Below are 23,640 nucleotides of genomic sequence, written 5' to 3' on the forward strand. Positions count from 1 at the left end.
TGATGGTCTGTACCATGTAGCAACAACCCCATGAGGCAAAAGTGGGGTGCCTGCCAGGTGCAGGACACCACACTGGATTAGGGATGACCCATATCCAAAGTTAAGCAGTCAAGACAATATTATTGTCCTTTTTTCAATTGTTTTTTTTTTTCTTCTTCTTAAATCGTACCTCATAAAGGTCCGTGTTCAGGCACTTTCTGTAATGTGGGGTTTAGCGGTTTCCTATTTGTGCTCCTGTGTTGTCACCTGGTCACATGTGCCTCTACTGGAGACTACAGGCGTCTGTTTCCACACAGATTGCACAGTTAATGTCCATTGTTACCACTGATACAAAAGCAATGATGTGCAGCAGACACTCAAGCGAGTGCATGTAGACAGGAAGTGGCTGAAGGTGGCTGGGGATAATCAGAAAAGATGCAAAAAAAGCAATAAAAAAAAAAAAATGAAAATAGTATGCAAGGGACCTTGATTGGACAGCGGTTTCTGAAAACTGGCCCAGGTCTGGCCCTGCTTCATTATATAGCATATGCACATACCCATCTTTTGGAGGGACTCCACCAGCTTGTGTCACCATTACTTCAGGCTTGAGGCCTACCCTTTACACAATAGTGGTATATCCCTGTTTCCAGAGTAAAGAATGTCCACTCAAATTGTGTTACTGTAGAAAAACTTCCCAGGGGAGTGGTATTCCTAAATGGGCATCACCACTGCCAAGAAGTATCTTGTTGAAAAACAAAAATGTGGCAGATGTTTAAATCACAGCAAACCATGTAGTCTAGATGGGGTCTGTATTTACTTTAAATAAACCAGCACATTTTGTTTTTTTAAATTAACATCTTTGATTAATTGATGGATGGCCAACCCTATTAAAATATTGCTCGGCAATGATTTATTGCATGTTGGAGTGACATTTCGTACCCAAAGATGAACAGTAGCTTCCACATGAAACCGGACACAGGAGGAGGGCCAGTTTGGGGAGCCTCCATCCATCTGATAGCAATAATTTTGAAACATAATTTCGTATGAATTATACAAGGGTGCTGTTTGCTTTCAGCCACTGACAGAGCAATATTAAAGACAAATGGCTTTTTGTCAAGCAGCCATAAAGCACAAAAACCTGGTATCCTAATTCAGGGTAGGAGGGCATTCATATGCCTCCAAGCAGCTTGTTGATGCCATAAGCGGAAATGTGCTGTGGCCCCGCCAAACTGGGCCAATGTCCTGTAACCCTGAGCCAAGTGCTTATGTCAGGATACTTCATTACCAGTTTCTTCTTTGACTTCCCAACCTTCAAACCTGACAAACTTTCACAGAGGGCGGCCAGGAGCCGAGGAGGAAAATTCCAAACAAGTCTCCAGGAATAGGTTCTCCTTCCTGCCAAACTGGGTCCTGCCATGCCATATCTTATACTGTAAATGAGTTAATTTCAGCAGTGCTCTCTTTTTCACAAAGGCTTGCTTTGTATACAGTTAAATGGTCTTTTGGCAGACATTGCACTCTTTTTAAGGTAAAGAAATGATCTGGCTTTTTATAGAATTTAAACTTTGCATTCATCCTTATGCAATCTTTGGATTTAGACCTCTTGTCAAACTGTGTTCTTTTATACAACTGTGTAGTACCTTTAGCAGTGTGCACTTACCTTTAACCACTAATCAGCTTTAAGCAGTTTAGTGTGGTAGAACAATGAAAGGTGAGTGATTGGTTAAGCTTTGTTACTGCTGGATGCAAAATAGTGGTAACTGCTGGAAGTTGTCACCTTTTTGTTACGAGGTGAACATATTGACTACTGCGTGGGAATGTTGCCATTAGTGTCGGTGAAAAACAAAAGCCAAGGGGTGACTCAACCCTTTTGACATTCATCACTAAAATGTCAGTTTTGGATATAGTTGGTCCCTAGAGAAAACCTCCGGCACATATAAAAAGTAGGGATTCTTTGTTAAATGTCCAGAGGCTGTAAAAATAGCTAAATTTAGCCCTTAAATACCCCTCCCTATTTTTACTAGAATTTGTCAGTGTTATATGAATGAGTTAAATAAAAATGTGTTGCAAGACTCAGTTGTTCACTTATGAAGCGAGGTGGTATCAGAAGCAAGGTTTAGTGTAGGAAACTGTACACTTCACCTTGAACATAAGTCTTGAGTGCCAGCATTGTGTGCCCTGGGTTGTTTTCAATAGACTTTGATAAGGGCTGTGTGTTTAATACAAGCAGGGCAGAAAAACCGGGGCAGAACCAGCCAGCATGATATTATTATGATCTTCCACGGAGTATGATAATGGATAAGCCAGGTGTACTGCTATGGTACTTTTGCCAACTTGAGAAGCTTATGTTAAACCTTTCCTGAATTGAATGCAGACAATAAGGGACAGGATACAGAATGAAGACCTGGTATTGTACATAAAAGCTGTATGCTGCTGACCTGCGATGCTCTGCAAATTTGATTTTTAAGTTAGTAAACCTCTGCAGGACAGGGGTTTCAGTAAAAAACATTAAGAATACTAGATCTTGAAATCTGTGTTTGCTCTCCTGCCCCAACTTGTCTGTCTGGCAGGCAGGGGAGAGGTTGTTGACATACATCAGGTTTTGTTAGATGGGTTGGAAGTTGAGACATGACTGTGCAGAGCCCCAGGAGCTGGCGGCATCCCTTGCTCTGTGACTTCTGCTGCTCGAAAAAGATAAAAAAAAAATGGTTTTATCCTGTCGAAAGGGCCACAAAAATATTGGTAGTATATACCTATTCTAGTCTAATATGTTAAGAATTACTATTTACCAAAGATGATTTACAGTAAGAATTACTATTTACCAAAGAGGATTTACAGCAACAGAATGTGGGCTATTGCTTTTAAACTAAGATGCTGATAAAATCTCATTAATCTAATGGCATATCAGATAGTACAACCCCAATTCCAAAAAGTTGGCACGCTGTTTAAAATCTATGTAAAACAGAATGCAATGATTGGCAGAATTTATAAACCCATATTTTATACACAAAAGAAAATGGAAAACCTATCAAATGTTTTTAAACTGAGAAAACGGACCATTTAAAGAAAAAAATAGGGTCATTTTGAAATGGATGGAAGCAATATGTCCCAAGGTTGGGATAGGGCTACAAAGCTGGCAAAGTAACTAACTGGGGTTAACAAGGAAGAACTATACTATAGAGGAGAGGGTCCCTCCGGGTTATCAGCGCTGAGTTTAAAAGCCTGCATCCCTGATGGTATAGGGTGCATATGAAATGGGCAGCTTGCACGTCTAGAAAGGCACCATCAATGTTGAAAGATATTTCCAGAGTTTAGAGCAGCATATGCTCCTATCTAGATGTTTTTTCAGGAAAGGCCGATGCTAAACCACATACTGCATCTATGACAACAGCATGGCTTCGCAGTAGAAGAGTCTGGGTGCTTAACTGGCCCGTCTGCAGTCCAGACCTTTCACCAAATTGAAAATATTTGGCGCTGCTTGAAATGAAAAATACAACAAAGATCTAGGACTGATGAGCAACCGGTCTCCTCAGTTCCCAGACATTTACAGAGTGTTAAAAGAAGAGGGGATGATACATGGTGATAAACAAGGTTTCTGAGATGTGATGCTGTCATCAACTTCAAAATTGCCTTATTTTTTCTTAAAATGGTACATTTTCTCAATGTAAATGTTTGATATGTTTTCTATGTTCTATTGTGAATAAAATATGGGTTTATGAGATATATAAATCATAACACTCAGTTTTATATGTAGATTTTACACAGCATCCCCAATTTTTATGAAATTGAGGTTGTATGCAAGTTAGTATCTATCCAGTATTTAAAACCGAAATAAGCAAGTGAGCACCTAGTCTATTATGCAAGTGGAAATTACAGCTTATATGGGGCAATGTAGAGAAAGCTTTTATTGGGTGACCGTAAAATCTTTCCTGGGATTGGGGGGTGTGTGCAGCTGTATAAATGAATATAAATTAAAATTTTTGCACATGTACATCGGTAGAGGCTGGGGACATCAAAAGGGTTGTTTCCTTTCTAAAACTATTATGGTGTAAAGACATGTGACCATAGTAATTGTGCTTAGTGGAGTTGCTCTTTGTGTTTCTTTTTAAAATAGATATCTGCATGTGTTGAGTGCCATTAGCACTGTTACATTTCATTTGGAAACTTTTTTTTTTTTTTAGGCAAGTATGTACAGTATCCCACAAAAGTGAGTACACCCCTCACATTTTTGTAAATATTTTATTCTATCTCCATGTGACAACGCTTAATAAATTACACTTTGCTACAATGTAAAGTAGTGAGTGTACAGCTTGTATAACAGTGTAAATTTGCAGTCCCCTCAACACAACGCAACACATAGCCATTATTGTCTAAACCGCTGGCAACAAAAGTGAACACACCCCTACGTGAAAATGTCCAAACTGGGCCCAAAGTGTCAATATTTTGTGTGGCCACCATTATTTTCCAGCACTGCCTTAACCCTCTTGAGCATGGAGTTCACCAGAGCTTCACAGGTTGCCACTGGAGACTGGAGTCCTCTTCCACTCTTCCATGACAACATCACAGAGCTGGTGGATGTTAAGAGACCTTGCACTCCTCCACCTTCCGTTTTGAGGATGCCCCACACGTGGTCAATAGGGTTTAGGTCTGGAGACATGCTTGACCAGTCCATCGCCTTTTACCCCCAGCTTCTTTAGCAAGGCAGTGGTCGTCTTGGAGGTGTGTTTGGGGTTGTTATTTTGGAATACTGACCTACAGGCCCAGTCTCCGAAGGGAGGGGATCATGCTCTGCTTCAGTATGTCACAATACATGTTGGCATTCATGGTTCTCTCAATAAACTGTAGCATGACACTCCCACAACCATGCTTGACTGTAGGTAAGACACACTTGTCTTTGTACTCCTCACCTGGTTGCTGCCACATACGCTTGACACCATCTGAACCAGATGGGTTTATCTTGGTCTCATCAGACCACAGGACACGGTTCCAGTAATCCATTTCCTTAGTCTGCTTGTCTTCATCAAACTGTTTGTTTGCAGGCTTTCTTGTGCATCATCTTTAGAAGAGGCTTCCTTCTGGGACAAACACAATGTATCTGGCGCAAAAGAGTTTTGCCGAGTCAGCAGAAAATATATCCATATACATCCATATGTTAATAGTCCATCAATAGGCAAGATAAAATAAATTAAAAAATATATTGAGGCGGCAGCTGCCCTTAGTCTAGAAAGCTCTGTATCTGGGAATGAAGGAGGACAGGAAGCGCTTCCTGCCTTTCTCCTTCTTCATTCCTTCTGGGACAACAGCCATGGAGACCAATTTGATGCAGTGTGCGGCGTATGGTCTGAGCACTGACAGGCTGACCCCCCCACCCCTTCAGCCTCTCCAGCAATACTGGCAGCACTCATACGTCTATTTCCCAAAGACAACCTCTAGCTATGACACTGAGCATGTGCACTCAACTTCTTTGGTCGACCATGGCGAGGCCCGTTCTGAATGGTACCTGTCCTCTTAAACCGCTGTATGGTCTTGGTCACCGTCCTGCAGCTCAGTTTCAGGGTCTTGGCAATCTTCTTATAGCCTAGGCCATCTTATGTAGAGCAACAATTATTTTGCCATGAGGTGCCATGTTGAACTTCCAGTGACCAGTAAGAGAGTGAGAGTGATAGCGACAAATTTAAAACACCTGCTCCCCATTCACTGCTGAGACCTTGTGACACTAGCGAGTCACATGACACCGGGGAGGGAAAATGTCTAATTGGGTCCAATTTGGACATTTTCACTTGGGGATACTCTTGTTGCCAGCGGTTAAGACATTATTGGCTCTGTGAGTTATTTTGAGGGGACAGCAAATATACACTGTTATACAAGCTGTACAGTCACTACGTTACATTGTAGCAAAGTGTAATTTCTTAAGTGTTGTCACATGAAAAGATATAATAAAATAATTACAAAAATGTGAGGGGTGTACTCACTTTTGTGAGATTCTGTATATTAAATTGTGATTCAATGGGATAATACTTTTGTACACATGGCTAACACCCCAGTAGTAATGTTTTTACCGCAGTTAGCTACCCTACAGCCCAATACCACTGAACAATTGGCCACACAAAGCAGTTGCTCTAAACAAAAGGGTCCAAGACTAAGAAAGTTTTGGTTCAGGTTTTTGAACTTTTTAGTTTAATATATATACTGTATATCTTTCAGTTGGGTGATGACATTTTCACATTTTGTAATTTTTTATTTGCATGTCATAATATTTTTCTGTTTGCACTAATTCCACGTTGTATATAATCTCTTTGCTTTTGCCTGGTATTATGGGGATATGATCTAGGGAAAGTAACAGGATACTGATTTACGTAGAAGCAATGGATTCGGAGTAGTAAACAAGCTTAAAGTTCACTATGATCCTCCTTTTAATTGCGTGAATTTCGACTTGCAGAATTACGGATCAGAGCTGTTAAGTGCTCCATGAAAGCGCACGAGGCTGCCCGGGTCAATGTGGCCGTTTTTGGTGTTGTCCCAGCCTGGCCTAGTATGATTTCCCTTGCTGGCCCCCTTGCCCGATGTGCTGCTAGGGCAAAGGAAATGAAATCCTGCTGCTGAGCTCTGAAACCCTAAGCTCGGTGAACGAAGAAAAAGCAAGAAAATAAGACTTGTAATAACACCGTGGCTGCTCCCACAGGAGGCAGAGAGAGGCTTGTGGGGGAGCTGTAAGGTTCCAATTATGCAGGAATCATGTGCAGAAATCAGTCTTTTTTTTTTTTTTTTCAACAAAGTCAACTTCCCTCAAAAAAAAATGTTTGGCGGAGGAATAAAAAGGCGCATAGATTCCATGCTAGGCTGCATTAGGCAGGACTTTCCAAGCACTCTCCGACATGGATAAATTCAGTGGAGTGGGCACACATTAAGCCAGTTTGTTAAAACGAATGGACGAAAAGCACACTTGGTTGACAGTGTGTCTTGATCAGTGCCAAAAGACAAGAAAAAAATGTTTCTAGAAAGGTTTTCCAGCAGTCAGCCTCTTTCCTGAAACCACAAAAGATGTATATCTTGTTTTGGTGGGAATTAAAAACTTGCAAACCTCAAAATGTGTTCATATGTTGGGTCTAAACACTTTTTTTTTTTTTTTTGTTCTGTTCTTTGCAACTGGAGATATGGAATTCTATGGCATTTTAAAGGTATCATTAAATACTTGGAACAATTAGTGGTTTATGTTTGTTTCTACAGAGAAATTAACATTTTAAAGCAGAATTCGAGTAAAAAGATAAAAATAAATCGCAATGTACACCCTCAATACAGAGCTTTCCCCCCATTTATTTTTTTCTGCCTCCTAGATGCCCCCAGTCTGATGGCCATCATCCTTCAACCCACTTCCTCTGGGCCAAAATGGTTCTGGACCTGCCTAGCATGTGACTGGACAATGAAGGATAAGCAGCACAATGATTAACTTATCTGTGATTCTGCATTCTTTTTCAGTCCTGTCAGCACACATATACACACACACACACACACACACACACACACACACACACACACACACACACACACACACACACACACAAATAAGTGTTCTGCTTCTTCTGCTCTCACTCCAGCCCTGAAACGCAAGAACTGCAAGAGGCTGCTGCCAGGCCAACTTGCATTTGTTAAATACATTTAATAGTGTCCTAATGGTTTCAGCGCTGCAATAATTTGTGTCCTTTATATCTGCCCAGAGATTAGCTTTAAATATCTATGTAATGGCCCAAGCCACGATGATCCTTTGTATTATTGAATGAGGGCATTCAATTATTGGTTACCCTCTTTTCCTCTTTAGAAAAAAAAAATACTAACATTCAAATATCACAACAAGGATTTTGTTTGCCCTGTAACTGACCAAACAAATGCCATGTTACTAAGGGATGTTTTAATTAGGGATCGACCGATTATCGGCAAAACCGATAGATCGGGGGCCGATATGCACTTTCCCCGATATATCGGAATCGGCCCCTGAGGTCACCGATATTGCTGATATTTCGGAAAGTGCTTGTACCGGGGTGATGCCTGCAGCTAGAGGCACCACCCCGGTACCCGGCATCCATAGCCGATGGTCGGCTGCCTTGTAATGACAACCGATGCAGCTGAGAAGCTGCTCGGCTGTCATTACAAGGAACGGGAGGGGACGTCCCTCCCGCCGCCTTCTGCGGCTCACCCGGGTCTCCCGTCCCACCGGGAGACCCGGGCATCCTACCTGCACGGCCGCCAAACAGAAGACCCGATCAAAGCCGCATTCGGGTCTCCATGTAAAAAAACTTGCACTAAATTAAAAAAAAAATGACCACATTCAAAACAGCCAAACCTGCCGTTTTGAATGCTTTTAAGTGCAGAGGAGGGGTTTGGGGTCTTTTAGACCCCCAGATCCCTCCACAACAGTATTATTGCAGCAGTATATTCAGCTGCATTGTTGGCCAGGTTAGCATTTCTTCGTTGGTCAGTGCTGGCACCTATCCTTCAATAATCCTATAGGCAGAAGATATTGAACACACATGCATTCTTTCTTCCATACAAGGTCACGTTGGCTCCTGGATTTGACTGTCTCTTGAATTCTGGGTTATTTTATCCAGCTCCTGTTTGAACCTCATTCATTTAATGAAGAAACTCCTATCCTGAAAGCGTCTGCTTTCATGTTTGACCAAACAATGATGTCCGTATGCAGCAAAGAATGTCCGAGGAAGTCAAATCATTGTGTTGTCTGCCACTAATGACATGACCATAGTGAGACTTAACTTAGCAGAGGGTTAATGGAATAGTTTTACTGAGAGCTTGTGCAGGAAAGAACCCTGAAATAGTCTGGGCTGGGTTAATGGATGTAGCCTTGATAGTGTTGTAGGAGGTTGTGCAGCTGTCCATCTGCCACCATCCTCAAATTATATTGCAAGTCTTTCTGTGGACAGGGAAAAGGTCCCAGTGGGATTGTTTAACTCACCCTTCACTCAACCCTTTTAGCCCCCTCTTTCTGTTAGAGATGTATTGTTTGTACTCTGCAGCTGGATGTCTACCTCTTCCTGGCAATTTCTTTACTTAAAACTTCAGCAGTTTGCAGATTGGCCTATGTAAACGTGTTGGTTAAATTGAACCTGTGTCTTACCAGTGGCACAAAATGGCTGAACAAATGCGCTTATAACTACAATCCATTTGATTTTCAGCAACATCACTTCCTATCTTCTGCATTCTCATACAAATGCTTTGCTCCTGCTTTGATCCCAAAACTTATTTTGAATAAAATCTGAACAACAAAGAATCATTTAAATTTCAAATCCTATCCCTGTGATTTGTTTTCACCTGAGTTTTCACACAAATCTTATAAGGCTTAGTAGCTACTTCTGTTGGTTACTTTATATTCAGACGAAAGCTTTACAAAAAAATGAAGGAGGTCAGGATACTGTATGTGAACTCTAGGAAATCCTGCGTACTTCCGGATTTGGCTAAGAGATTAAAGTTGGCCAAACACCAGCTGAAAAATTGTTCGAAAATCTGTCATTTGATCTGATCATTCGTTTTTCGTCCAGTTAATGGGCACAAATAGAAAATCATTTTTAACTTTTCAGAGCCGAAAAATCGAAGGAACAGTTTGGAAAATTCTGCCGAACGAACACTAAATTGAAAGGTTAATTTGTTTCTCGGCCGACCTGTTTGCACTGGGCATATGTGACAAACTGAACGAAAAACTGATTCATTTTAGTCCATTGAACGATTTACCGTTCAAAATTCGGTCATTACATGATGGCACGATCGTCTGCTCTCACGGCAAATTTTCCGTTTTTCGAAAATGAGTTTGAATGATTTTTCAGCTAGTGTATGGCCAGCTTTACTTTCAATCACTGCTGGACTAATACTATAGAAAGTTAGAAACATAGAATAGCCCTATGTTGCATAGCTCCCAGCCATTTTTTTTTTTTTTTTTTTTGTAAGGCAGAAGAGATTCCGGAGTCCAATAAAACAGCAACAATTATTTACTGGCCTCACTAATAACTATACATTATTACAGCGTAAATGAAGAACATGTAACAGCACAAAAGGTCCTTGCTGTTTAAGTGAAGCCAGTTCCCAGAGGCTCATGCCGGCCCATATATAGTTTCTAGGATATCGGCTCATACAGCACATGCCAGAGACTCCAGACGAACAGTCTGGGACGCTGTGCATGTAAATATTTCATTACTGCAAATATGATGACATAATTTTAAGTTGGCTGAAGTTGCATCATTACAGAGCCAGAAGCTACGTTAACTCAGGTACACTATTGGTAGTGCTAATTTCTGCACTTTAAACTTTCAAACTTCTTGTTTCTTACATTGATTAGGTGATACTACTTATAGGGGTTCAAAAACTGACTAATGGTGTAGTTAAGGTTGGTTGTAACACTCTGCTACTAGCATTACATTCAATATGCACATTTGGGCCTATTTAGATTCACACTTTTTTTTTTTTTTAACTGAATCCAATAAATTTGCGAATCTTGGGTGACGGTTATGAGAATTTTTGGTGAAAACATTCATAAATAGCCCCCATAGAGTTGTATCTCCACTCTGCAGTACTGGGTCGAATAACAAAATTGCTCAATAGTTACATTTAGCTGTTGGTAAGTCTGTTAGAGAAAGTCAGTTCCATACTATGCACTATTTATTTTCTGGCCTTAGTCACCAGTGCCAGACATGATGGATTGGCTGTATATTGTAAGAGAGTGACTCTTTTCTTGTGACTTCAGATGAAAAAGAGGTTGATGAATGTATCTTTTAAACACACAAATCAGCCTTGCACAGCACTGAGAGTGCAGAGTGATCACTTCAAGTTTTTCTTTCTTTCTCCCCTCTGCCTGCTTTTTAATAACTTTACTGCAAGTAAAACAAGGTTGGTGCTTATGGAGTGGCTGCCAGCATTACGTCAGCGTACCAATTCCCCGCAGAGTGCCAGGGAGAGCAACCTGCATGAAAGCCGCCTTTGTTCCAGGGAGGTGTGCTAGCTTTACATGAGGCTGCTCTCTGGACGTCTGTTTGTGAAACAATTTATTGGAACATGGTATGTGTGTGTAAGACGCTCCCAGAGACTGAATGCATTCAGAACTTTTAACACCTTCCTCTCAAAAAAGGTTGGCAGGCCATTAGTAATCATACGCTTAATATTATGAAGAGGAAAAACTAAAATTTTAAATTTCAAGGAAAAAAAGTAAAAGGAAACATAAGTAAATAAAAACCAAGACAGTGTTTTTTTTTGTTTTTTTAGAACTACAGAAATATTTAGCTAATCGGGTGTTGGCTTTCTCGTATCTGTACTGAAAAAAAAAAAAAAAGAATCAAACCTAATCCTAATCTAGATTGGCTTTTCAATTGAGTCAGCTGTGTGGTTAAAAAAAAAAAAAAAAAAAAAAAAGTTTAATATCCTATAATAGTCTGGTTTCTGATTGGTTGAGACTCGTTTTAGTGCTTATTGTTGTTCTTGCCACATTTAAATGAACTCCCAAAATATCTGTCAAGATATTGATTTATTACAAAAAAAAATAAAAAAATAACGGTCAGATGTTAGTGTTTTGACTATGCAAAAAGAATTGAAAAAGGGCAGATGAAAACTGATTTACTCATGGAAGACAGCCATTGTAGTTGGGGCAACCTGATTTAACTCTGCCTGCTGGGTATGTTCTAAGAGTAATGGAATAGCTGACCGAAAAAATTAAGCAGTTTATAAGTTGTGCTACAATGTAATGGACAACTATATCAGTTCAGGAAAGGCTGGTTATCGGATGAATTTGGCAAGAGGCTGTAGAAAACTTGGCAATGCTTGGCATCTTATCAACTCTGCACTTTCCTGTCCACAACTTTTTATTTATTGGCCTGACTGCAAATGCATAGTAAGTTGACACTTTCTGTAGTTCTTTAGAAAATTTAGCATACACTTCTACATGAATAGTATTTACCCTTTCTGTCTTTATACTAGGGAAAACCAGGTTTTAGAAGCACAGGGGTTAAATAGAACATTCTCGCTTACAGGTGACCCACAAATGTTGGCATCCAGAAATAGCTAGAGATGACGACTAGAATCTATGCTCCCTTCTTTTTTTGTGTCCTGTATAAACTAGCATGTCTTCTATTGTCCTCCTCCTGGCGGTATCTTTTGAAGCTTGAGCTTTTTCCCTCCTCCCTCCCCATTACTTACAAATACACATCTCCCTCCCTTCTAGCTTGGCACCGACTTTGCTGCAGGGACTAGTGCCAGGAGCTTAACGGGTTTACAGACTTGAGTTATTCCCCCCCCCCCCCCCTGCTCCTTGGCGTCTCTTCCCTTATTTATTTTATAACATGTATAACTCAGAATATATACGATTGTAGAGCGAATGTGTGACCTTTACGAAACCTAAATGCAGTCCGTTGAAATCATTGCAAGAAGGTGTTACAAAACTGTCTGGATATATGTATAGCGCTAAACAAAAAAGTTGTATTCTAATGTTATTCCAATGGTCCAATGGTTATGAAACTGGGACACTAACTGTAACAAAGGTTGAACTGCTGCTTTTAGCAATAAGTCTGTTTTTTTTTGTTTTTGTTTTTTTGTTTTTTTTGGCTAAAACATGGAATTTGGGGGTTACGGGTACCAGCCTAGATGTTCTGAATATTTTTCTAGCTAGTCCCAAGTTTCACAGTGGACTCCTCATACAGGAGACTGCTGTTTTTTTGTAAACTTGGCCACTACCCATGAGAGTGCCTTTTTCGTGGATTTTATTTTTTTTATTTTTATTTTTTTAAACAATGCAGATTTATGGCCGGGATAGCAAGGGGCAGCAAGGTTTTAGGCAAAGTTCATACCTTAGAGGGCGATTAGAGAGAGAGAATGTAATAGTCTGAGAAGTGTCCTGGTTTTAAGGCGGGCAGCTTATGTTTTTATAGATAGCATGACCTGCTGATAACTGATTCTGATCTTTATGCGATACAGGACATTTGAATCTCAACATTGGCTGCCTTTTGGGTTAGGGTTCATGATTAGGTTTTTTGGCCATTCTGGAATATTCTAGCAGTTACAGAATTAGGCCAACCAATAATTCACTTCGCGTTCTCTAATGTAAAGGAGTATAAAAGTTTAATGCTTTCTTATAAGGAAGATTTATCCCGATGTATATAAAGCTAGAGTCAACTCCCGTTCTACCTACCAAAAGGTTTGTTTGGCTTCCATTCTTTTTCTGGTCCTGATATTTACACTGCCCTACAGACTGCACAGTCAGGTTGGTGACCTAATTTTTTTCTGCTGCAGCTAAGCCATACAACCAGGCCCCTCTTTTCCAGCCTGTGATTAGATGGTGAAAGAGCAGCAGCACACTGATGAACTCCTCTGTCAGCTTACTCTACATTCTCTTTCTGATTTTTCCCTAGTGTCTATTCGTTTCTTAGTCTGACATTTGCTGTATGGGAGGAGGCTGAAATCAATTCAAATTTGAGTACTTACATAAGTTGCAATTAAAAATTACATTTAAAGTGGTTATATAGCCTAAACATGTTTTACCTCAATGCATTCCTTCCATTAGGTAAAAAAAATGTTTAGCCATCAGTATTGCCCCCTCCTCTTACCTGAGCTCTCAGTCAATCCAGTGCTGTGCCCGTCTGCAGCTCTTCTCTTCCATCACTTCTGGTCTCACAGGCTTTGCTGAGGCAGAAGGAGCCATTGGCTGCTGTTGATGTCACTCAAAACGAGTAACGTAGGAGGCAGGGCTTAGTTCTACTTTCTGTCTATATATGCAGACAGCGAGGCTCAGGAGTGAGCCTGATAGCGTTCCCATATAGAAAGTGGATTTCTATGGGGGCACTCACTAGAGAGGAGGAGCGCCGGCAGGGGATCCGAGAAGAGGAGGGTCATGTAGGTAAGTATAAGCCTGTTGGGGTTTTTTTTTTAAAATGCATTTGAAGTAATTGTGAAATATTTTTTAAATCGAGTACAACTTTAAAAGCTCTCTGGACATTTAGCTGTAACATTGTAATTTAGTCTTCTCTCTGCTCCTTCAGCTGCTATATCAAAAGCCACGAAAATTGGTCTCTCAGATGGTCACACATCTGATGCCATGCATTTTCTTACCTGGCACTTTTTTGAAAAACAGTCCCTAATAGAGGTGTGTAGGTTGGCTGGAAGTATGCCACAACAGGTGTGTGGCAGTAAGAGCTAAAGTTCTTCTGGACTTTTTTTTTTTTTTCTTTGAAGTTCATGTGCAAAAGTGAACATAATTACATATTTCAAATTTTTCCCCTTTAAAAATTGTCATACTTCTTTCATCCTAGATCCCTAGTTTACAAATTAAATTATACTACTGGTCATTACAAAATCGTGTGTACAGTTTCAACATGTTTGTATTCCATCTTGGTATCTGGTTTCAGTTGCGTACATATTTCAAACTGATTTATGAATACAATTAGAGTTATTAAAGGTAATATAAAATGTTTTTAGATAAGCAATCAAAGGGATCAGTTTGATGTAAATAATTTTATCAATGTGTGCTAATGTTTTAATAACTTTGTTTCTATGTATAATTTGAAATACACACTTGCTCTGCATTCTGCTTTGCTATGCAGTGATAGTGCTTTACTGCTCCTCCACACAATACAAATATGTGTCTTTGGGTTCATGGAAAAAAAATGACCTTCCTGTGCGACTAATAATTTCTTGAGAATAGTTAGAGATGAAGTAATAGCACTGAGCCACTGGGAGCCCCTGGTGGTTAATGTACATAGCTCTTTAATGCGGTAACAAAATATGGATGAGCAAGTTTTAAAAGTGTTAGCCAGGTAAAAAATTTAACTTTAACGTATACATTGCACTATTTTTTGCCCTTAATGATTATCATCTGTGTTTCTCTATTCTGCCACCAGAGCGCTCCTCTCACAGACCCATACTGCAAGCTGGTCTCCCTGCAAATACCACTGCGTATGTTGGAGGGGATGCTGAATTCGTGTGCAAGGTGTATAGCGACGCACAGCCCCACATTCGCTGGGTGCGATATGTAGAGAAGAATGGGAGCCGATTTGGGGTGGATGGGATCCCATACATGAAGGTTTTGAAGGTACGAATTTCTGGAACAATCCCTTGTCATAAGGTTTATAGAGCTCTGTGTGATTATGACCAATGGTGATATAACTCAGGATTATTACAATTTTAAAGTATATGTGAACCCTCACCTTGTAAAACAACCCATTCAATTTAAAATAGAAATGAAAGGCAACATTTGTGTATACTAAAAAAAAAGTATTTATTTTTATTTTTTTTATTTTTTGTTAGAAATGATTACATACCTTCTGTTCTGAGCTGCATAAGGAGCTCAGAGAGCTAGGGGAGGAGACCAGCACAATGGTGTTCCTAGTAAAAGGCTGGGTGGGGGGGGGGGGTGGGGCATGTCAGCACAAGTCTTTTCATTGGAGGAGAGCAGGATGAGTTCCCAGCACAGCCAGAAAACTTACCACGCTGTACTCTCATGGCTAGTGTGGTCGGTTTTTAATAGGAAAGCAGAGGGGCTGGCAGGAACACCAAGCATTTTACACAAAGGAGGCAATACAAAAATAATGGAGTACTTTTTCATACAAGTACATGATACAGCAGGCATGGTATATCAGAAATATGAAATGTTGGATTTAGGGGTTTTATGAATGATGGTATATAAAGCTACAAAGCAGTGGCTGTGATGATGATTCTGGTTTGTATTCTTTTTTTTTTTCTCTCCTGATCGCAAAGTGGCTCATAAAAGGTGTATCCTACATGCAGTATTCTTCCTATACTCAGCAATCTAGAAAATAAAGCATTAATGGTCTTGTCTAGAACACCCACCAATATGAGGGTTTCTGGTTGCCAGCTGAGAATGGAGGTTTTTTTCCGTGGTCACTGACTTAGCCTTGCCCTTTCTCAGCTCTTTGTACTTCACTGTTGGTTTAAGAGGCTAACCCCCATAGTGAATGACCCATAGTAAAGCTAAAGAAGTGGGAGAAGATATTGCTAATCACAGAAGCTAGGCACTGCTTCTAGAGTGTGAACCAGGTTTGTGGAGCACTCAGGCACTCTGCAGGACTACAACACTGTCTTTCACGCAACTGACGTTGTCTAGCCTTTGGGGTGTTTGCTACTATATATATTTGTTGGTGGCCACTGGTTCGTGTTAAATCTTTCCAAGTATAGTCAACAATTTGTTCTGAGTGCCAGTTTAAAAATCAGCTGGTTTGCAGGTTAGGGGCCCTGCCAGGTTTAGAAAAATTAAAGGGAAAGATTTCTATACATCATGTTAAGAAATGTAATCGGATGCCATTAGAAACCCTAGAACAATTTTTGGTTAGATGGGAAAACTCGAATGGTCTTTTCATGACAACTGCTTCACTTGCAACCTTAGTAATGCCTTTATTGGGTTGTAATATAAATGCTTTGATTTGGAAATGTTAAGCTGAGCATACATTATAGAATTTTCTTATTCAATTTTCTTTAGATTTAGTGCAAGGGCCTGCCTGATTGCATATAAATTGAAAGTGTTTAGGTTTGACCTCATGTTGTTATATAGTTTTGGTAAATCCTAAAGAAAATTGTATAATGTAAGGCCAGCCTTAGATTGTTTTAACAGCAGCTAGCTTAATTTCAATTACTTTGGGTTCAGACTAGCCCTCGGTTGATCACATCTAGTCGAGGTCAATCTTGGCCCAGAGAATATAGACATATAGGGGTTGATTTACTAAAACTGGAGAGTGCAGAATCTGGCACAGCTCTGTATAGAAACCAAGCCGCTTTCCAGGTTTTTTTTTTTTTTGTCAAAGCTTATTTGAACAAGCTGAAGTTGGAAGCTGATTGGCTACCATGCAAAGCTGCACCAGATTTTGCACTCTCTGGTTTTAGTAAATCAACCCCATAATGCCAGACTCTCCTCCAATTGGACCCACTCTAGACGATACAAAATATTCTGATTTACTTTTCCACTTTTCTGATTGCAATACCCTTAACATAGTTAAGTGTCCGGTCTAATGATGCTGGTCAAAAATGTTTCAGTAGCAGAGTGTTTTTTACCTTTATGAAGGAGGTCATGTTGGAGGGTCTATAAAACTTGACATGCTGCAGTTATTGTTGACTGGCTAATAAAACTGTACAATGAAAATTTATATAAACCAGTCTTTGTGGTTTTGTTATGTTTATCTGTCTAGGAAAAGGTACATTTTGATGGATTCCTGACCTTTTTACGTTACTCAAATTTGTTAAATAAGTATAATTTAAGTTGATGTTTCTAGCCATATTCTCCTAGATCACAGCTTTGTATGTTAATCCCATATGTTGCCTGCCTGTTTTTAGCACTCGGGAATAAACAGTTCTAGTGCTGAGGTGCTGAATCTGTACAATGTGACAGAAGCAGATGCGGGGGAATATGTCTGTACCGCCTCCAATTACATTGGAGAGGCCAACAAGTCAGCCTGGCTCACGGTGGTGAAAAGAGAACCAGGTAACGTCTCCTCCTGCCGTGCACGGGAAGCAGATGGGCTTTTGGTGCTTCTGGCGAAGGTGGCGTTGGACAAACAATCTGGGTTTGGTGTTTTGCTGCACTTTGGTGCCGCCATGGAAAAATACACACAAAGCTTGAGGATTTCACCGATTTTCTTTCCCCTTCTATATTTCTTCCCATGTTTTGGTTATACACTTCCAATGGTTCTTGGAATCAACAGTACTGAAGCTTTAAGCATGTTTTACTGAATGAAGCCTACTCACTTGTGGTCAAAATAAACTATTTGCACCAGTTAAAGGTTGTTTTAAACAGAACATGTTCCAGAATAGATTGTGACTCTCATCAACTGCCTTTTAGGCTGGTTGGACACTTCTTTCTCAAGCATGCTTTTAAGAGAAATGTATATGACTTGCGCATGCTGTCAGCCTTAAGCCCCGTACACACGATCAGATTATCAAATGATCTGTTGTCCATTTTTTGTGGAATGCTAGTCTGATGTGGAAAGTGAAGTGGTTATTTTCATACGAATTTTCCCGTACGACAGAATTCTACTTCAGAAGTGATGTCATGGGCTGGATTGTTTTTGTGTTTTCTTTCGTCTCTGAGCATGCCTAGTCTTGCTCTTAATATTTTTTTCCGTCGAAATCTGTACTAATGAGACGAAAATCGGACGTTGTTTTGAAGGACGACAAAAATTATATAGCCTGCACATCAGAATTTTGTCAGCCGAAAAGTCGGAGTCGGCTGTCGAAAGCACCATACTAACAATCCGAAAATCGACAGATCAGTCGTCGGACAAATTTATCCTACAGATTTTCTTATCATGTGTACAGGCCTTTAGACCAGTTGGTTTTATTTAAGTCCCCTACATTTATTACAGATGGCCATTGTGGAGGCTGCACAATAATTCTGGCTTTAGTAGGAAGTCAGGAATAAAGTGATTTTACCATATTTATTTAAATATTTATTTGTAAAATAAGAGGCTGCAGTTATATAATGGCTTCCACCACTGCAGGAAAGGGATTTGTGGTGATCAGTCATCTGCTGGGGACTGCCTATGGGTAAAGCCACATACTAATGTAGTCCCCTTCTATTTTGTATGGTATATCCCCCCCCCCCCCCCTTTATTATAATTGTAAACCAGAAGGTGAAATCCTCCTTTTGTGAGTCTTGTTTTTCCATGTCATTTGATTGCATGCATTCATGGTGATAAATCCTGGTGAAGGGTCATGTTCAATAATCTGCACTTTGCATTTCAAAATGTTTTTCTTGGTGAATTCTTTGGTATGTTGGGTCTTTTGGAGAAGGGCAAGGGAGATCCTCAGAGGTTTGTACGCCTCTCCAAGCACATGCCGTCTCCTGAGCCTGCTCCACATGTATCCTTTTCTCATCGGGTGTTGCTTTTTCTCTTTTTTTCTTTTTTGCCTTCCCTCTCTTCCAGGCTGCCGGTGTTAACATTACAGATGAAGAGATAGAAGTCTTATATGTCAAAAATGTTTCTTTTGAGGATGCTGGGGAATATACTTGTATAGCTGGAAATTCCATTGGGATTTCTCAACATTCTGCCTGGTTGACGGTTCTGCCAGGTATTATGCTACTGCCTTGGGTTTTCGGTCTCTGTCTGTAGTATTGCAGGGTCAACTGTAAACACTGTGCTTCTATCTCAATGCCCCCAAACAACCATTTACAACCAACCTCTTCTGTGTATAGTTTTTATACCAATAAAAGCCAATATATGCACACAAAACCTTCACATATAATTTAAATATTCAATATATGAAGTATTTAGATGTATTAGAATTCTATGTCTTTATACCACCGCGTTTATTGAAGTTATGTGGGACTTAAGAATGTATTTTAAAGTTAAAAAGTACATTAAAAAGCTACTTTATAGAAGAATGCAATCAACTTCCCATCTTCCATAACCCTTTGTGCACCTAGAACTGTCTTTTTCAACCAGGGTGCCTTCAGATTTCCTTCAGATTTCTTCAAGGGTGCCTTGGCAAAATGCCTAAAACTTTCCCAAACATTGTATGCAAGCCAGTGAGTGGATCAACTCTGCCTTTTAGTTACACAAAACCACAGATTTTTCATTGGGTGCCTTTACAACCTATTAGCTGCCGGTGACCCAACAACTAATAATGTCATTGGTTGATATAGACATCAGACGCCAGCACAGCATCCCTTTTCGGTCCTCCCCTGCACTGGGGTCACAGCTGAGTGAGGGAGAGAAACTGAGGGAAAAGAGAAACACTGGAATACTAGCCAGTACCAGAATGCAAAGCTGTGTTTGACTGGAAGAATAAATCCCCTCTAATGCTGGGTGTCCCAAGTGTGTGAATATTGCTGCATTATGTAAAAATATTAAATTTTTTACATTTTAGAATGGGGTGCCTCAAGATTTTACAGGATTTTAAAGGGTGCCTTGACTGAAAAAAGTTGAGAAACCGTGGCCTAGAAGTTATATGTGGCTGTTTAGATACTATAAAATCTCAACTAAATCCTTCAATTTAAAGTAAAATTTATTTATAAATAGATTAAAATGTTATTCCATAGTAATCCATCTAATAATTTTTTTATTTGAGATTTTATATCTAAATAGTCCCACATCTATTTTATTGCTGTATGCGTAACAAACATTTTAGATGAGAAGGTTGCTGGAGAATCATAATTAATTTTAACATCTTGCTGCCCAGCGATCAAAATAAAAACAAAATAGCTATCTATCGCATAATCCCAGTGTCAACAGTGTCACATGTTTACCCTTGCATTTACTTTCATGGTTCCCTGATTGCATAGCATGTTTTTTGTGCAATCTGGGCAAGATGTTTTACCTCCATTTTGATTTAACCCCTGATGCTCTTGGAAAAAAAAAAAAGTAAAAATGGCGACGGGTTTAAATCATACAGGAAAAAACATTACTCTATATATCATATGACTCCTCTGTCATCTTTGGTCTATTCAATCTCTTTTGACTTTTCAATCATTTTTTTTCTTTCTTCTTTTTCTGCTGCTATAATAATTTGGGGGACAGACAGCTACTTACTGTAGAAAGGTAATATTTTCCCTCTTTTTCGAGGGTAGTCAGCACACAATATTCAGCTATTTTAGAGCCATGTTTGCTGTATGTATATGCAAGAGATTTATGGCACGCTTGTGTATTGAGTGATGTGTGTGTTTTTATGTTTTAAACTGTCCAAAATATGATACTTCACTGACAGATGAAGGGGGTCTGGTGACTTCCTTTATCTCTTGGGGATTTGGTCTTTATCTTGGAGTTTTTGGTGATTCTGCCCACCTTTGAATATTTCCAGTATTACACTTACCATAATTTAAAACCATCAGGGAAGATGGGGCCTGGTCTCTAGATGCTGGACTCGAGGGCAGGAATCTTGCCTCTGGGGTTACAGAGATCTATTAGAACTTAGTAAGTGGTTAAACTTTCTAGAATCCACCAAAAAAGAAAAAAGTAATTTTGGGTGGACTAGCCCTTTTTATTTGTGTTTTTTTTTTTTTAATTATTTTAAACCTTAAATGGGTTTTATGTTATCCTCTCAACTTAAATATAAATATAAAAGTAGTTCTAGTTTTTAATTTACACTATATATTAGATATAGATTTAACCTTACAACTATAGGACAATCACTTGTTTAAAAATGTGAAACATTTCATTTTCAATTTAGCTGAATTATCATTTTTTTTTCTCACCATTCCACATACCAGTTAAAGGTCAGGCGTCTTTTTATACCTAAACTGTAGGCTGGTGTCAAATCAGGTCAGCGTGGCGGTGAGTCACTACCGTGTGCTGCCCACTGTTGGGTATCCTCATCACCTGCCAGTACTAGTAATGCATGATTGCACTGTGTTCACATACAGCCATCGCTCAATGTCTTGGTTCCAGGATGCAGAGGTCAGGTGTTCAAACTGTGTGTGCGGAGATATCGGTCCACAAAGTCATTAGGTGCAGGGAGTATAATGTTGAAAAAGACTGCTAGATGGAAGTGCCTACAACAAAGTAAAAAATCAAGGCTGCCGTCTGGCAAGGTCTGCATATTTTTCATGAATTTTCTCCTTTGGATGGGTTTCCAAGTTGGTGCAAGCAGTTAATTTATTTTATCCATGACAATAGGTTGTCTGTTTTTTTGCAGAATGGTTGGTGTATAAGGAACTGATACAAATTTGCAATCTCTCTATACCAACTGCAAACAATTTTATTTTCTATTCGGGCTTGGGACAACTTGCTGTTCCATAGTAAAATTCACAGTTCAAATCCAAAGTAACATATAATAATGTGTGTTAACACAAGATCAACTCTGTTATGGATTTAAATTCAGAGATTGATTATTATTCTTAGACCTATCATTTTTAATACCTTATCGCAGTATAAATCTACCTTAGTTTGCTACCTTAGTATTAATCATGCATGGTGGCTTGCATCCTTAAAGCGTATTTAAAGTCAAAAGGTTTCTTTAGTTTTGTTAGACAGCAGAAGGGCTAGAATTCCTGCCTTGTTTTTTTTTTTTTGCTGCTTGTGTCCCCTTGGGAATATTCTTCCTCCCTAGGAGAATAATAGAGAAATATTTTCCTCTCTAAAGTGATGAGTTGTCAGAGGGACAGGAGGTGATGGGAAATCTTTTAATCTGTCACCACTGTTCTGATGGCAAATCTCTTAAGAAGGCAAATATCCCCCTGCTTTGGAAAGATCTACTTTTGCTTACTGCTGTGTCTCTAGGACAGGAAGTGAAAGGAAATCTCACTGACAGTGATGTATCTTGGCCTAGGCCGACAAGGCACTTTGCAGGAGGGCAGCAAAAAGCTGCACACCGCATAAAAAAAAAACAGCCTCCTCCCAGTTCCCACACGAAAAGGCCCCCCCCCCCAGCTTGTTCTGCACTTTTAGTTTAATGACAGTATTATGGGGCAAATTGGGCCGGGTCCAGGAGGCAAATCAGTCTGGCACACCCGTAAAGCAGCCACACTGCTACCTGCCAGTATGATAGGCTGCACTAATGGGCACTGATAGGCTACACTGGTGGCCAGTCTGATATGCTGCACTGATGAGGCTGCACTGATGAGGCTGCACTGATGAGGCTGCACTGATGAGGCTGCACTGATGAGGCTGCACTGATGAGGCTGCACTGATGGGCAGTAATGAGGCAGCACTGATGGGGCTGAACTTATGGGAACTGATAAGTTAATGCTGATGGGCACAGATAGACTGTGGTTGTGGTCTGTGGTGTACAGATGACAGGGCGGGTCATAAACAGTAAGGGGTGTGGCCTTTGCAGGAAGGGGCGGGTCATATTTAAATTAGGGGGTGCACAAACTTAGACAGACAGGCCTAGGGCAGCACAAAACCTACATACACCACTGCTGACTGTACACATTGATAAGGGAAAAAAAACTGACCAGGCTATTAACCATTCTACTCTATCTAAAACTAAAAACACTGATGTATATACAGGACCGGTTTGAGGAAGCCCTTTTTTTTCCAACTGTTTTGAAGAGTTGCATCTATTTCTTTTTATATATGAGCATACAGATCTTTAAATGGTAATATAACTTTGCTACTCATTATGTTGGAGAATGGGTATAATTTGATACTTACTTTAAAATCCAGTGCCATAGTTGTAAACTATAAGAATGTCCGGTTACATCATCTTGCAGGTTTTAATGGAAATACCAGACTAATCATATAAAATTAACAGATTAAAATATCATGGGCTATCCATTTTCAAGATTTATTAGTCAAGCAGTGTATGGGTTTAGTGGTAGACTGAAATTATGCTGAGGTGTGTGTGTGTGTGTGTGTGTGTGTGTGTGTGTGTGTGTGTGTGTGTGTGTGTGTGTGTGTGTGTGTGTGTGTGTGTGTGTGTGTGTATGTTTGTAGAATTTGTTTGCTGTGGTATAGGATTTTGAATTGTTCCTCCTATTCTTTTACCATTATCCACTGCTCACATTTCTACCCCACATCATTTTTAGGTACAGAACCCCCTATGGAGGATACCTCATTGCCTTACTACATGGAAATAGCTATATATGTTGGTGGAGGCTTCCTTATTTTCTGTTTTATCGGAATTTGCATCATATTCCAACTTCGTCAGGGAGCTAAAAAAAAGAAATCGTTAATCGGGCCACCCGTTGTCCATAAACTCAGCAAACGAATACCACTCCACCGCCAGGTAACAGAA

At 39.8% G+C, this 23,640-nt stretch overlaps 1 protein-coding gene across 4 annotated transcripts in view; it reads left to right on the plus strand.

The window, feature by feature from the left end:
* Window positions 1-23,640, plus strand: part of FGFR2 (fibroblast growth factor receptor 2) — a 253,809-nt gene that overhangs the window by 196,490 nt on the left and 33,679 nt on the right. For 2 of the 4 annotated variants that reach the window (XM_082267394.1, XM_082267391.1), the window contains 3 exons: window positions 14,859-15,049; window positions 18,891-19,062; window positions 23,438-23,631. In XM_082267394.1, coding sequence (XP_082123520.1) covers window positions 14,859-15,049; window positions 18,891-19,062; window positions 23,438-23,631 — 557 coding nt within the window. Of the gene's footprint in view, window positions 1-14,858; window positions 15,050-17,301; window positions 17,450-18,890; window positions 19,063-23,431; window positions 23,632-23,640 lie in introns of all 4 variants that reach the window. The other 2 variants (XM_082267392.1, XM_082267393.1) reach the window with 2 other exon arrangements.

Source organism: Pelophylax lessonae (genome assembly GCF_965119305.1).
Source record: "Pelophylax lessonae genome assembly, chromosome: 9".
Classification (NCBI taxonomy): domain Eukaryota; kingdom Metazoa; phylum Chordata; class Amphibia; order Anura; family Ranidae; genus Pelophylax; species Pelophylax lessonae.